Genomic DNA, 12,577 nt, shown 5'->3' on the forward strand with positions numbered 1-12,577 from the left:
CGGTTCCTAGACCCTAAGAACTTTACAGAACAGAACTTTTATATGAGAAAAAGCAGTTTTTCTTGTTTCGGCCATTGTTAATTTGGGTATCTTAGCACAAGTAGCTTAATATACTAATCAAAACAAAGTCTCAAAAAGAGATTCACAATTGTGTAGCTCTGAGCATTACTGCTCCCCACAAACTCTTAAGAAAACATACCCATTCCAAAGAAGGTAGAGCTGTCCTCTGGTACAGCACTGGGGGAAGGCAATCAGTGCTCAAAGGGTGCCACATCTTGGGAAGCTAGAAGACAGTGCTCTAGCACCTAAAGTCTGTATCCTCCACCCCTCAGGACTCACTAACCTGCTGGGGGTGGAAGGCAGCAGATGGGCAGTCCTTTTCAATGAGGGGCTTGTGTGCTCCAGTACGATGCTGTTCCTCTATACAACATACTGGTTAAGAGCACTGGCTCCAGAATCAGAAAGACTGGAGTCTGTACCCTGGTTGTCTTTTAGTAGTTCTGAGAACTCGTCAAGTTCTCACCTATAAACCATGATAATAATATTTTACAAGTTTGAACAATATGAAGAAAATACTTGGCAATGCATCTAATATATAGTACGGAATAAATATGGGCTTTTATTATATGCTAACTAAGTAACTTTTAAAAGATGACTATGATAAACCAAATGAAATCTGGAGAGTTACCTCATTTTAAAAAGAACCCTTCTTTTTTAGCCATGACTAATTTACATTCTTTAATTCAGGATGTTGTGCTGTGTTCTTAATGGCTCTGCTCTCTGAGGTGAAAAGTTTGCCTTCAACTTCAGCTTGCTGGTTACCCACTTTGGCATTAACAACCATGAATGAACCTAAATCTTTAGTTAACTCAATGTACTAGTTTCCTAGAGCTGCTGTAAAAAGCTACTACAAACTTAATGGCTTAAAACAACACAAATTTGGGGCGCCTGGGTGGCGCAGTCGGTTGGGCGTCCGACTTCAGCCAGGTCACGATCTCGCGGTCCGTGAGTTCAAGCCCCGAGTCAGGCTCTGGGCTGATGGCTCGGAGCCTGGAGCCTGTTTCCGATTCTGGGTCTCCCTCTCTCTCTGCCCCTCCCCCGTTCATGCTCTGTCTCTCTCTGTCCCAAAAATAAATAAAAACGTTGGAAAAGAAAAATTAAAAAAAAAAAAAAACAACACAAATGTATTATTTTACAGAAGTCCAAAAAGGGTCTTTCAGGGCTAAAAATCAAGATGTTGGTGTTCCTCCTGGAGGTTCTAGGGAAGAATCCATTTCCTCACCTTTTCTAGCTTCTAGAGGTTGCCTGAATTCATTGGCTTGTAGCCCTCTTCCTCCATCTTCAAAAGTCAGGAGTGTAGTATCTTCAAATCTCTCTCTGACTCTGACTCTTCTGTCTCCCTCCTCTCTGTTTAAGGACTCTTGTGATTACACTGAACCCATCCAGATAATCCAGGATAATCTCTCCAAGTCAGAGTCAGTTGGTTAACAATTTAATTTCTTTCTAGCATGTAATCTAACATATTTATAGGTTCTAGGGATTGAAACATGGACATATCTGGGGACCATCGTTCTGTCTACCACACTTCTGTATGTTTTCAGAACAAATAACTTCAACTTCCTGAGTTAGAATGGAATAGTGATGTTATCTTGACAGCAAGAGAAGAAGGAAGTTCTAGTCAGGGAGAACATAGCTTCTAAAGGGAGGTGTGTGCAATGTGCATACTAGGCCAGCAATTTTTTTTTTGTTTCACTGGACTACAGAAGTCAAGCCCAAGAGTATGGGGACAAAGCAAAAAAGATGAAAACAATGACCGTGCGCTCTCTGTATACTTTGAAAAATTTACTTCTTTTAATGATAACAGCTATAACTTTAATGTTACCTTAAATGCTATAAATAAATTTTAAAAATATGCTTCACTCTCAAGAACTAGAGAAAGAACATAAGCCCCAAACCAGCAGGAGGAAGGAAATGATATATAGAGATAAAAGAAAACAAAAAATAGAAAAACATAAAAATCAATTAAAGCTAAGAGTCAGTTTTTTGAAAGGATCAATATAATGGACAAACCCTTATCCAGATGAACTAAGAAAAAGAGAAAACTTAAAAAAAATCAGAAATGCCATTAAAACCAACGTCACAGAAATAAAAAGGATTATAAAAGAATACTATGAATAACTGTATGCCAATAAAATGGATAACTTAGAAGAAAGGGATAAATTCCTAGGAACATAAAGCCTACCAAGACTGGATATGAAGAAACAGAAAACCTGAATAGACCTGTAACTATTATGAAAATTGAACCAGTAACCAAAAATCTTCCGGCAAAACCACTGGGTATTTACCCAAAAAATACAAAAACGGTAATTCAATGTGATACATACACTTCTACGTTTACTGCAGCATTATTTTATAATAGCCAAATATGGAAGTAACCCAAGTGTCCACTGATAGATGAATGGATAAAGAAGACATGGTATATATGTACAATGGAATATTATTCAGCCATAAGAAAGAAATCTTGCCTGTTGTAACAACGCGGATAGAGCAGGAGACTATAATGCTAAGTCAAATTAAGTTAGAGAAAGACAAATAACATATGATTTCATTCATATGTGGAATTCAAGAGGTAAAACAAGCAAAGGAAAAAAAAGAGGCAAACCAAGAAAGAGACTCTTAACAAACTGAAGAACTGAAGGTTACCAGAATGGAGGTGTGTGGCTGGGGGTGGGAATACTAGGTGATGGGGATTAAAGAGTACACTTATCGTGATGAACACTGAGTAATGTACAGAACTGTTTAACCACTATATCGCACACCTGAAACTAATATTACACTGTATGCTAACTATACTGGAATTTAAAATTTTAATTAAAAAAAAAAAACCAAAAAACTCCCAGAAAAGTCCTGGACCTAATGGCTTTACTGGTGAATTCTACCAAACATTTAAAGAACATTAATCCTTCTCAAACTTTTCCCAAAAAATTGGAGGAAAAATTTACTTATTTTGTGAGGCCAGCAATACCCTCATACCAAAGCCAGCAGACACTATAAGGAAAGTATAGACCAATGTCCCTTATGAACACTGATAAAAATTCCTCAACAAAATACTAGCAAAATGAAGTTAGCAGCATATTAAAAGGATAATACACCATAAACAAGTGGGATTTATTCCTGGAATTCAAGGATGATTCAACCTACGAAAATTGATAAAAGTAACTCATCACAGTAACAAATGAAGGAAAATAACCTCATGATCATCTCAATTGATGCAAAAAAAGAATCTGACAAAATTCATGATAAAAACTCTCAACAAATTAGGTATAGATGGAAAGTACCTCAACATAATTAAGGCCATATATGAAAAGCACACAACTGCCATCATACTCAAAATCATGAAAGACTGAAAGCTTTTCCTCTAAGTTGGAAAAAAACAAGGATGTTTGTTTGCTCTCACCACTTCTTTTCAGCACATTACTGGAAGTCCTAACCAAAACAATTAGGCAACAAAAAGAAAAGCCCTCCTAATTGAAGAGGAGGAAGTAAAATTACTCTGTTCACAGGTAACATGATCTCACATGCAAAAAACTTAAAGATTAAAAAAAAAAAAAAAGAATAAGTGAATTTGCAGTTTCATTATACAAAATTACCACATGCAAAAATCCATTGCATTTCTATACACTAAGACTGAACAATCCAAAAAAGGAAATTAGGAAAACAATTCAACTTTAATACCATCAAAACAAAAAACAAAACAAAAAAACTTATGAATAAACCTAACCAACAAGTTGAAAAACTTGTACACTGAAAACTACACATTTCTGTAAGAAATTAAAGACATAAATAAATGGAAAGATATCCCATGTTCATGGATTAGTAAACTTAAGTAGTGTTAAAATACCAATACTACCCAAAGCTATCTACAAATTCAACGCAATGCCTATCAAAATCCCCACAGCATTTTTTACAGAAACAGGAAAATCCATCCTGAAATTCACATGGTATCTCAAAGAGCCCCAAAGAGCCAAAACTATCCTGAAAAGGAAGAACAAAGTTGGAAGACTGTATTAGGGTTTTTCAGAGAAACAAAACCAACAGGAGATACATACATACATACACACACACACACACACACACACACACACACACACACGTATGTTATAGGAATTGGCTCATGAGATCATAGAGGCCAAGAAGCCCAGGATCTGCCATCTGCCAGTCAGAGAACCAGAAAAGTCAGTGGTATGTATAATTCAGTATGAGTCTGAAGGCCCAAGAACCAAGAGCTCTGAGATCTAAAGGCAGGAGGAGATGGATGTCTCAGCTCAGAGAGCACTAATTCATCCTTCCTTCCCCCTTTTGTTCTATTCAAGGCCTCAGGGCATTGGATGATACCCAACTGCGCAGGTTAAGGCCATCTTCTTTACTCAGTCTACCTATTCAGATGCTAACCTCTTCCAAAGACATCCCTATAGACGCACTCAGAAATGCTTCCCCAGCTATGTGGCCATGCCTTAGCCCAGCCAAGCTGACACATAGAATTAACCATCACAATGACTCATACTTTTGATTTCAAAACTTACTACAAAACTACAAGTGTAGCAAGGATATGGAGAAATTGGAACCTTTGTACATCGTTAGTGGGAATGTAAAATGGTACAGTGATGTGGAAAACAGTATGGTAGTTGCTCAAAAAATTAAAAACAGAATTACTATAAGATCCAGAGATGCCACTTCTGGGTATATATCCAAAAGAACTGAAAGCAGCACCAGAGGTATTTACACACCCATGTTCACTGCAGCATTATTCACAATAGCCAAGAGGTGAAAGCAACCCAAGTGTTTATCAATGGATAAATGGACAAACAAAAGACAGTATATCCATACAATGGAGTATTATTCTGCCTTTAAAAAGAAGAAAATCCTATCACATGCTACAACATGGATGACCATTAAAAACATTATACTAAGTTAAAGAAGCCAGTCACAAAAGACAAATATTGTATGATTCCACTTACATAAAATCCCTAACATAGTTAAATTTAGAAAAACAAAGTGTAATGGTGGCTGTCAGGGGCTGGGGGCAGGAGGAGAGGCATTGGGAATTCTCTAATGGGTACAGAGTTTGAATTTTGCATTATGAAAAAGTTTTGTAGATCTGTTGTACACCCATGTGAATAAAAAACACTCAATGAACTGCTGCTGTCCACTTAAAAATGTAAAATGCATAAATTTTACATTGTGTATTTTACAATAAATTTCTTTTTAAATATGCTTCACTGCATCTTGACAACTAAAACTAAAATGGGGACTCCAGTTATCATTTAAGCCATTCCTTCTAAAAAAACTCAACTACCAAACACCATAAACATGGACCCAGGACCAAATCCCTCCCATTCACCTTCCAACTCACCTTCGCTTTGGTGCCCTAATGAAGAGCTCACAGAGTAGCCTGCCCTGCTCATCCTTATAGTCTCGAATGGTGTTGTAGAGTTCATGGCACACAGCAATCTACACATATGAAAAGATGAAAAAAATCACCAGAAATGTGAAAACAGAGCCAGTGTAGGTATAAGGACTATCCTTAATAAAAAGAGACCCCTAAAAGGCAAGCAGAGAAAATGGACAAATCCCCAAGTTCCCACATAGGATCCCAGGTCTGAAATGTGCTGACATGACAGTATCTCCTTATTTAAAATAATTTAACTTTGGCACCTGGGTGGTTCAGTCAGTTGAGCATCCAACTTCAGCTCAGGTCATGATCTTACAGTTCGTAAGTTCAAGCCCCACATCAGGCTCACTGCTATCATCCCAGAACCTGCTTCAGATCCTCTATCCCTGTCTCTCTGCCCTTCTCCCCCCTCTCAAAAATTAAAAAAAAAACATTTAAAAAATTTTTAATAATTTAACTTCATGGGGTGCCTGGGTGGCTCAGTCGGTTGAGCGTCCAACTCTTGATGTCGGCTCAGGTCATGATCCCACAGTGGTGGGACTGAGCCCCGTATTGGGCTCCACACTGAGCATGGAACCTGCTTGGGATTCTCTCTCTCACTCTCTCTTTCTCTCTGCCTCTCCCCCACTCTCTCTCTCTCTCTCTCTCTCAAAATAAATAAACATTTTTAAAAATAAAATAACTTATTAAACATTTTGGTATCTTTCATCAGATTTATGCTATTGGTGATTATTCTTTTAAGCTAAATCAGTTTATATCACTTTCTTGCTTAAAATCATCCAAAAGAGGGGCTTCTTACTAATCAGAGAATAAAATCTAAATTCATAATAATGACCACAGAGTAGGTAAGGTAACTACATACTGTGGCTGGGCAGACTCTGCCAGTGTCCTTCTCCCTCTTGACTATTGTTCTGTAATCACAACACAACAAACCCATTCCTGACCTAGTTCTTCTGCATTGGGTCCCTCCTCCCTGGAACACCCTTCCCCAGTATTCTGTGGGGCCAGTGCCTTCCAATCGCAAAGAAATGCCTCAAGGTTTGGACCCAAGAAGCCCAAATCAGCCAAACTCTTCTTCTTAACACTTAATATTAGTTGGGGGTACTTTATTATCTATTTGTTCATCTGTTTACATTCTCCTTCTGCTGCACTAGAATCTAAGCTCCATGTGAAAACTGGCTTGTCCTACACATGGCTATATCCCAACCATCAGAACAGTGAGTGCCTAGCACATGACAAGCACAAAGTTATTTGAATGAACGTATAATGCAAATACCAACATTTTAAAATTTTTTGTCAAAAGGTACAAACTTCTGGTTATTATAAATAAGTACTAGGAATATAAAGTACAACACGGTAACTATAGTTAATACTCCTATACTGTATATTTTAAAGTTGCCACAAGAGTAGATCCTAAGAGTTCTCATCACAAGGAAAAAAACCATTTTTTTGGTCATCTATATGATACGATAGACGTTAAACTAACTGTGGCAATCATTTCACAAAATATATGTCAAATCATTATACTGTACACCCTGAACGTACATGGTGCTGTCTGTCAATTACATCTCAATAAAATTACAAAACAAATTTGTACATATTTCTATTTCATTGTCTGCCATTCTCTGGCGTGTTGAATTCCTAACCCATTTGGTTACTTTTAATTAGAATTAAGGTAAGTGCTTCAGCAGATTACACTCTTAGAAAAACATGTTTTCATCAAAACAGGAATCACTTTATGCAAATTTCCCATTCTAAATGTATTCAGAGAAATTACTTTTCTTGAGAGCTCCTGAATACTAATTTTTTAAGTGCATTATTGAATTATACCTGACATACAATATCATATGTACAATGATTCAATAAACCTACACATTATTCACTGCTCATTACAGTAAGTGTAGTTACTATCTGTCACCACATAATGTTATTACAACACTGCTGACTATATTCTCTGTGCTGTGCTTTTCATCTCTGTGACTTTTTTTATTCTGTAACTGGAAGTTTATACCTCTTAATCCCCTTAAATAGGATAACCTATTTTACCCACCCACACCCACCCACCATTATTTCTTAACACTGAATTACACTATTACTGTTAAGATTGTTAGCTACATTAGGAAAGAGATTAGGAATATCTAGCCAGAGGAGAAAGAAGTGGTGAGGCCTGGATCTTAACTGCTTATCCTTAAAGGAAGAGCAGGAAAAGCAGGCAGAAGCTGTAGTGCCAGTTACTCACAGGATCTACAGTCGGAAGATTGGAAAGTCTCCTCCTTTTCCTGCTTGGGCCTGGTGTGGATACAGAATGGTGCCCGTCATCAAAGTCCCCGCTGACACTACTAGAAGGGGAGGTAGCTCGTCTTCTCTTGGAACCCATGGAATCCAACTTCTTCTATAAGAAATAATCAGCCATGTTCTTATACTTAAATTTAGACACTGCCACCAAGCCCTCAGCTAGCCACCTGCTACCAAGATTCGGGTTCACTTAGGATATTTTAACTCTTGTAAAGAAACTTAACTGTCAAGTTTTTTCAGGGGAAATTCTGGACCTTGTTGGCTTTAGCCCCTTCACTTACCAGAATGCTACACTTTCAATTCAGATAGGACAAATTCAACAAAAGTAGATCCATTTATGTATCACCAATTTTGAATGACCCAATCACGTCTGGCTCCAAATTTACTCATCACTGGATTTTAAAAACCTGCATGTAGTGCAGTGCGGAGGTACTGATCCCTCAAGCCCCTGAGGCAGCCAGGCAGGTCATGGGGACAGAAACCCCAAGGCAATCACCTCTGGAGTCAGCAGCTTCATCTGTTTTCCCCAGTGTGTCTTACAATTATGATCATTTTCCAGGTGGGCCATGATATGGAAAAAATAGAAATCAGTGCTTGAGGAAAATGAGCAGTGGCAGTGTAGAGGGCAGAGGACAATGAATCTTCTAGCATTTTAGATGAACTCTAAGAATAATGCACTGAAAATGAGTTTTCTCCACTCATTAAAGAAGGCCACAACACATATTCCTGGAAAACACTTAATGTGACTTACCACACCTATGTCAAAGTAAAACTGCTTTGAAACTTTTCTGTCAATCAGACTGATCTCCTTTTCAGTCAGTCATATGAGGTATTCTATGCTCATGAATCTTGAAATCATAGCTTTAAGTTTCAACAGATAATTTGCAACAGTACCTCAGAAGTGAACTTTTAGGTCCTACTTGGCCTTTCAGAAGCACATAAATATTTGCTCTTGGGTTTAGGTAGGCTGTCTAGTAACTAATATTAACACAACTTTACTAATGTACACATTTGATGGTAACACAAAAAATGCAACCATTAAAATGATCTGCTACAGCTACAGGGAAAAGGTATATGCCTGAGAAGGTTCTATAATGCTTGTACAATTTAACAATAGTATGAGATAGTATACTATGATTTCAAAGATCTTTCTCTAAAGCTAAAAGAAAAACCTGATCCCAGTTTCACTCATCAACATTCAACTTCAGTAAACTAAGACACAATCAGCTGAAAGAATGGGTTGCCAGTAGGTATGGAGAAAAAATTGGGCATCTTCAGGGAACAGAAAGGAGGGGCAAAACCAACCAAAAAAAAAAAAAATTCTGATTACCAACTAAGAAGCAAGAGGAATCTCCTACATCTTCCTCTGAAATACAGTCCACATGGTATTTAAAAACAGCCTACCATGACGATATTCCCTCCTCTAGGCTTTGGTTTGTTACGAGGTATATTAGTTTGCAATTGGCTACAAGTGGCTAAAAGGTTCAACGGGCTTATGCCAAGGACAGCCAAGTTTTGTTGATTTTCTTTTATTTATAATAGGCTGATCAACTGGCCTCAATTCATTAAGATGAAGAAACTAAGGACCAAACCTAATTAAACAAGCTATGACAAGGACACAAGTGAATTTGATGAAAACAAGGAGGGGCTCTTTATGGAAAGGATAACATAATTCAAGAAAAGTGGAAGGCAAAAGGCAGGGAAGGACAGAAAAGAGAAAAGGTGTAGATGATCAGTAATTTACCAGCTTTACCAGAGCACAACCAGCGCCTCGAAAAGCCAGTCTCCTCATTATGTCTGAAGGCCAAGTGAAGCCAGTGGGAGAAGGCAGGGCTTTAGAAGTGCTGATTCAGTGTTAATATATTCAAAACTGAAAGAGAAGAACAAAGCAGAGAAAGGGGAAATAAAAAAAAAAAGGTCAGAAGGAATAAAAATGAGTACGAATAGATAGAAAACATTCAAGTAGAACTGCTAAAGAAAGATAAGAGAACTGGAAAACATAGGCATATCAGTTCTCTTGAGCCAAACTGCTGCAAAGGCTCAGGCACTAACAGTACCTGACATTTCTTTCCATTTTAAAACCAAATGCTTTTCATATACTTAAAGAAGGCTCACTGAGATTCCACTTTACTCACATGGAATGACTGTCAATTCCAGGAATGAAGCATGCCTGCCCAAATGCCCCCTAGTCAATAAGAGCAGAGTTCAATCACAGAGCTGGAATGGAGAGTGAACACATGTGGAAGGCTCACATGTGACCCCAAGTGTTGGCAAGCTGGAACAAACCAAGAATGGCCCATGTGAGCAGAGTCTGGAAAACTCCTCCCCCCCTAAAAAAAAAAAAATTCAGAGAAAGACATTTCTTTCCAAAAGTCCTATCAGCATTGGAAAGACACCACACACAAGTTTAGAAAGATTAAAAACAAAACCTTCAATCATTTTGGCAGGTCAAAATTATCTTCATAAATAATCCAGTGAAAAGCAAATGACCAAAAAAAAGTAAATCATTGGTGTGTATACCAGTTTAGACCACACAATATCCAAAACTCCTTAAACCATTCACTTTTTCTGGTAAAGCAAGAAAAAGATGCAACTTAAGGGTAATTTTCAATTATTTTCTTATTCAACGGACACATTTTTAAACGTAGTTTGGAAGTTGGCAAGAGAGGCAATGTGACTTGGCAGGTGGGAGAGGTAACAGGACTTGAACTCAGAAGACTACAATGTGAGTTTCAAGTCCACCACCTTAAATTATCTGTTTGATGTTGCTTGAGTCACAACCTCTCAGATCTGGTTCTTCACTTCTAAAAATGAGAGCAGTCAGGTGTACATATCTCCTTTAGATTATTGGGACTGTGAAATGTACATGAAATCACTTTGAAACTTCAAAGCACAACAAAGAAGTTTCAACTGTAGGATTACGTGCTCCCTGGGAACAGGAAGAACATTTTATTCATCTTTGTAGCACTGGCTTATAAAATAGTATTTGGCATAGCGTGAAAGATCAATTCATCTTTTTAATAAATGTGTTAAAAGTATACATAAGTGGGACATTTAGAAAAGTTTGTGCAATTTAAAAAGATTGTGAGCATCCCTTCAGCAATTCTTTTCCCATAAAGAGGAAAGACATCATGAAGCTCGGTTAGAAATTTTAAAATGGCACTGATTACAGTCACATGTCCAAAAGTCTGACAACCAATAAATTACAGTGGACACTAAAGAATAACTTTATAATGTGCAACTGGGAAAATATTTACTCATTATAACCATATGGTGTATTCTGACAGTTTATAAACTTTTAGTACTCTCCTTTATTTCTCATGATACTCAGTATCGTAATGCATGATTAAAATAAAAATCTTGGAAAACAGGATTCAAAGGGGGAAAAAAACCCTTACAATCCTTTCTAGAAAAAACCATCCTTAACACTGGCATTCACAGTTTTCTGTATTTATTCTATGCTTTATTTACCTTTTTTAACAAAAGTGTTAAACCATATGTATTATTTTGCAACTTGTGTTTTAACTTGGGATTCTTCCGAGTCAACATTCTTCCACGTAATGTTTGATGGCTTGATAATAGCCTATCATATACACATAACCACAATTTACTAATCTTGGAGTTTGGGGCAGAATATTAATATTTGAGGTATTTTGTAGACCCCCAAATCAAAGAAAATAATCAAGGCCCTTCCACTTATCCACACACATATTTGTTAGTTTTAATTGGAAGTATTTCTTCAAAAGATACTTTCTAATCTTCCTTTGAATCTTAAAATACTACAATACGTTAGCAAGTAATAAAGCAAAACCATACTACTCTTAATGGGGAAAAAATCACCTCAAAATCATTTTTGAGGAGTCCTAGTTCTTTGGAAAATAAGTTGATAAGAATGTTTTATTCCAACATGTTTCTCTAACTATAGCAATAATTTCTGTATCTGTTTATAATAGCATGTATTTGTCATTTTTCAGTATTTCTTCTACATTTCGCCAATCTTTCTTCATTAAATCACCAAACCTGCCCTATCACAACAAAACTACGCTTCTCTTACAGTAAAATACTTTAAGAGGTGGACAATTAAAAACCAGGAAACGTACAGTTTTAAAAGCTTGATTTTTTGTGGTGTTGCATATAAATAAGATACTTAAATATCTACCCTTTACTATAAATACAAGTCCCATTGATAGAACATTCAGTCTTAACACAGTCATCTGTAAAACGAAAAAAAAAAAATCACTAGTTGAGTTTGCGTCCGAACCGACAAGAAACAACAAAAAAAGGAGGCCCTGACCTGCGGAAGAAATGAAAGACTTTCCGGACCTGTCACTGGTACGGGGACTAAGGGAAACGTTGACAGCTTTGAAGCTGCCCGCGACGAGCGCTCGGCCAGCGGCTGGGGCGGGAAAGAAGCGGAGTTTCCGGGCCGCGGCGCGCCTTTGTCCCGGCCGGCAGGTGCGGCAAGGCGGCCGGGCCGTCCCGACGCCCGCCGCCGAGCCCCGCCCCGCGCGCCTGGCCCGACCGGCGCGTCCCCACGGCTGGGGCGGGGCCTCCGCTGCTGCTCCCGCCCGCCGGGGCCCACACAAAGGCCCGGCAGCCGGCCGAGTGGGAGCGGCCCCACCCGCCCCGGGCCCGGCCTTACCCAGCCGCTTCGCCGTCTGCAGCCCCGGCCGCGGTCGCCGACCGCCACGCCCCGCCCCGTGGCCGCCACGGCTGCTGCTATTGCTCCTCCGGCTGCGGCCGCTGCCGTCGCTCCAGCACCCGCCGCCCTCACCACCCTCACCCCTCCCGGTGCCGCCGCAAAACCAGTCCCGCGGCCGCCAAGCGAAC

General features: G+C 38.7%; 1 protein-coding gene across 20 annotated transcripts in view; it reads right to left on the reverse strand.

Annotated features, from left to right (window-relative positions):
* The window catches only part of PBRM1 (polybromo 1), a 116,733-nt gene extending 104,256 nt beyond the window's left edge, over window positions 1–12,477 (reverse strand). For 18 of the 20 annotated variants that reach the window (XM_032592248.1, XM_032592252.1, XM_032592267.1 and 15 more), the window contains exons 1-4: window positions 12,390–12,477; window positions 9,492–9,617; window positions 7,692–7,844; window positions 5,414–5,511 (exon numbers count right to left, since the gene is read on the reverse strand). In XM_032592248.1, the coding sequence (XP_032448139.1) occupies window positions 5,414–5,511; window positions 7,692–7,844; window positions 9,492–9,539 (299 nt within the window). In that variant the 5' untranslated portion in view covers window positions 9,540–9,617; window positions 12,390–12,477. Of the gene's footprint in view, window positions 1–5,413; window positions 5,512–7,691; window positions 7,845–9,491; window positions 9,618–9,882; window positions 10,021–12,389 lie in introns of those variants that run through there. The other 2 variants (XM_030306967.1, XM_030306968.2) reach the window with 2 other exon arrangements.
* Between the last annotated feature and the right edge of the window lie 100 nt (window positions 12,478–12,577).

Source organism: Lynx canadensis, chromosome A2, assembly GCF_007474595.2.
Source record: "Lynx canadensis isolate LIC74 chromosome A2, mLynCan4.pri.v2, whole genome shotgun sequence".
NCBI lineage: Eukaryota > Metazoa > Chordata > Mammalia > Carnivora > Felidae > Lynx > Lynx canadensis.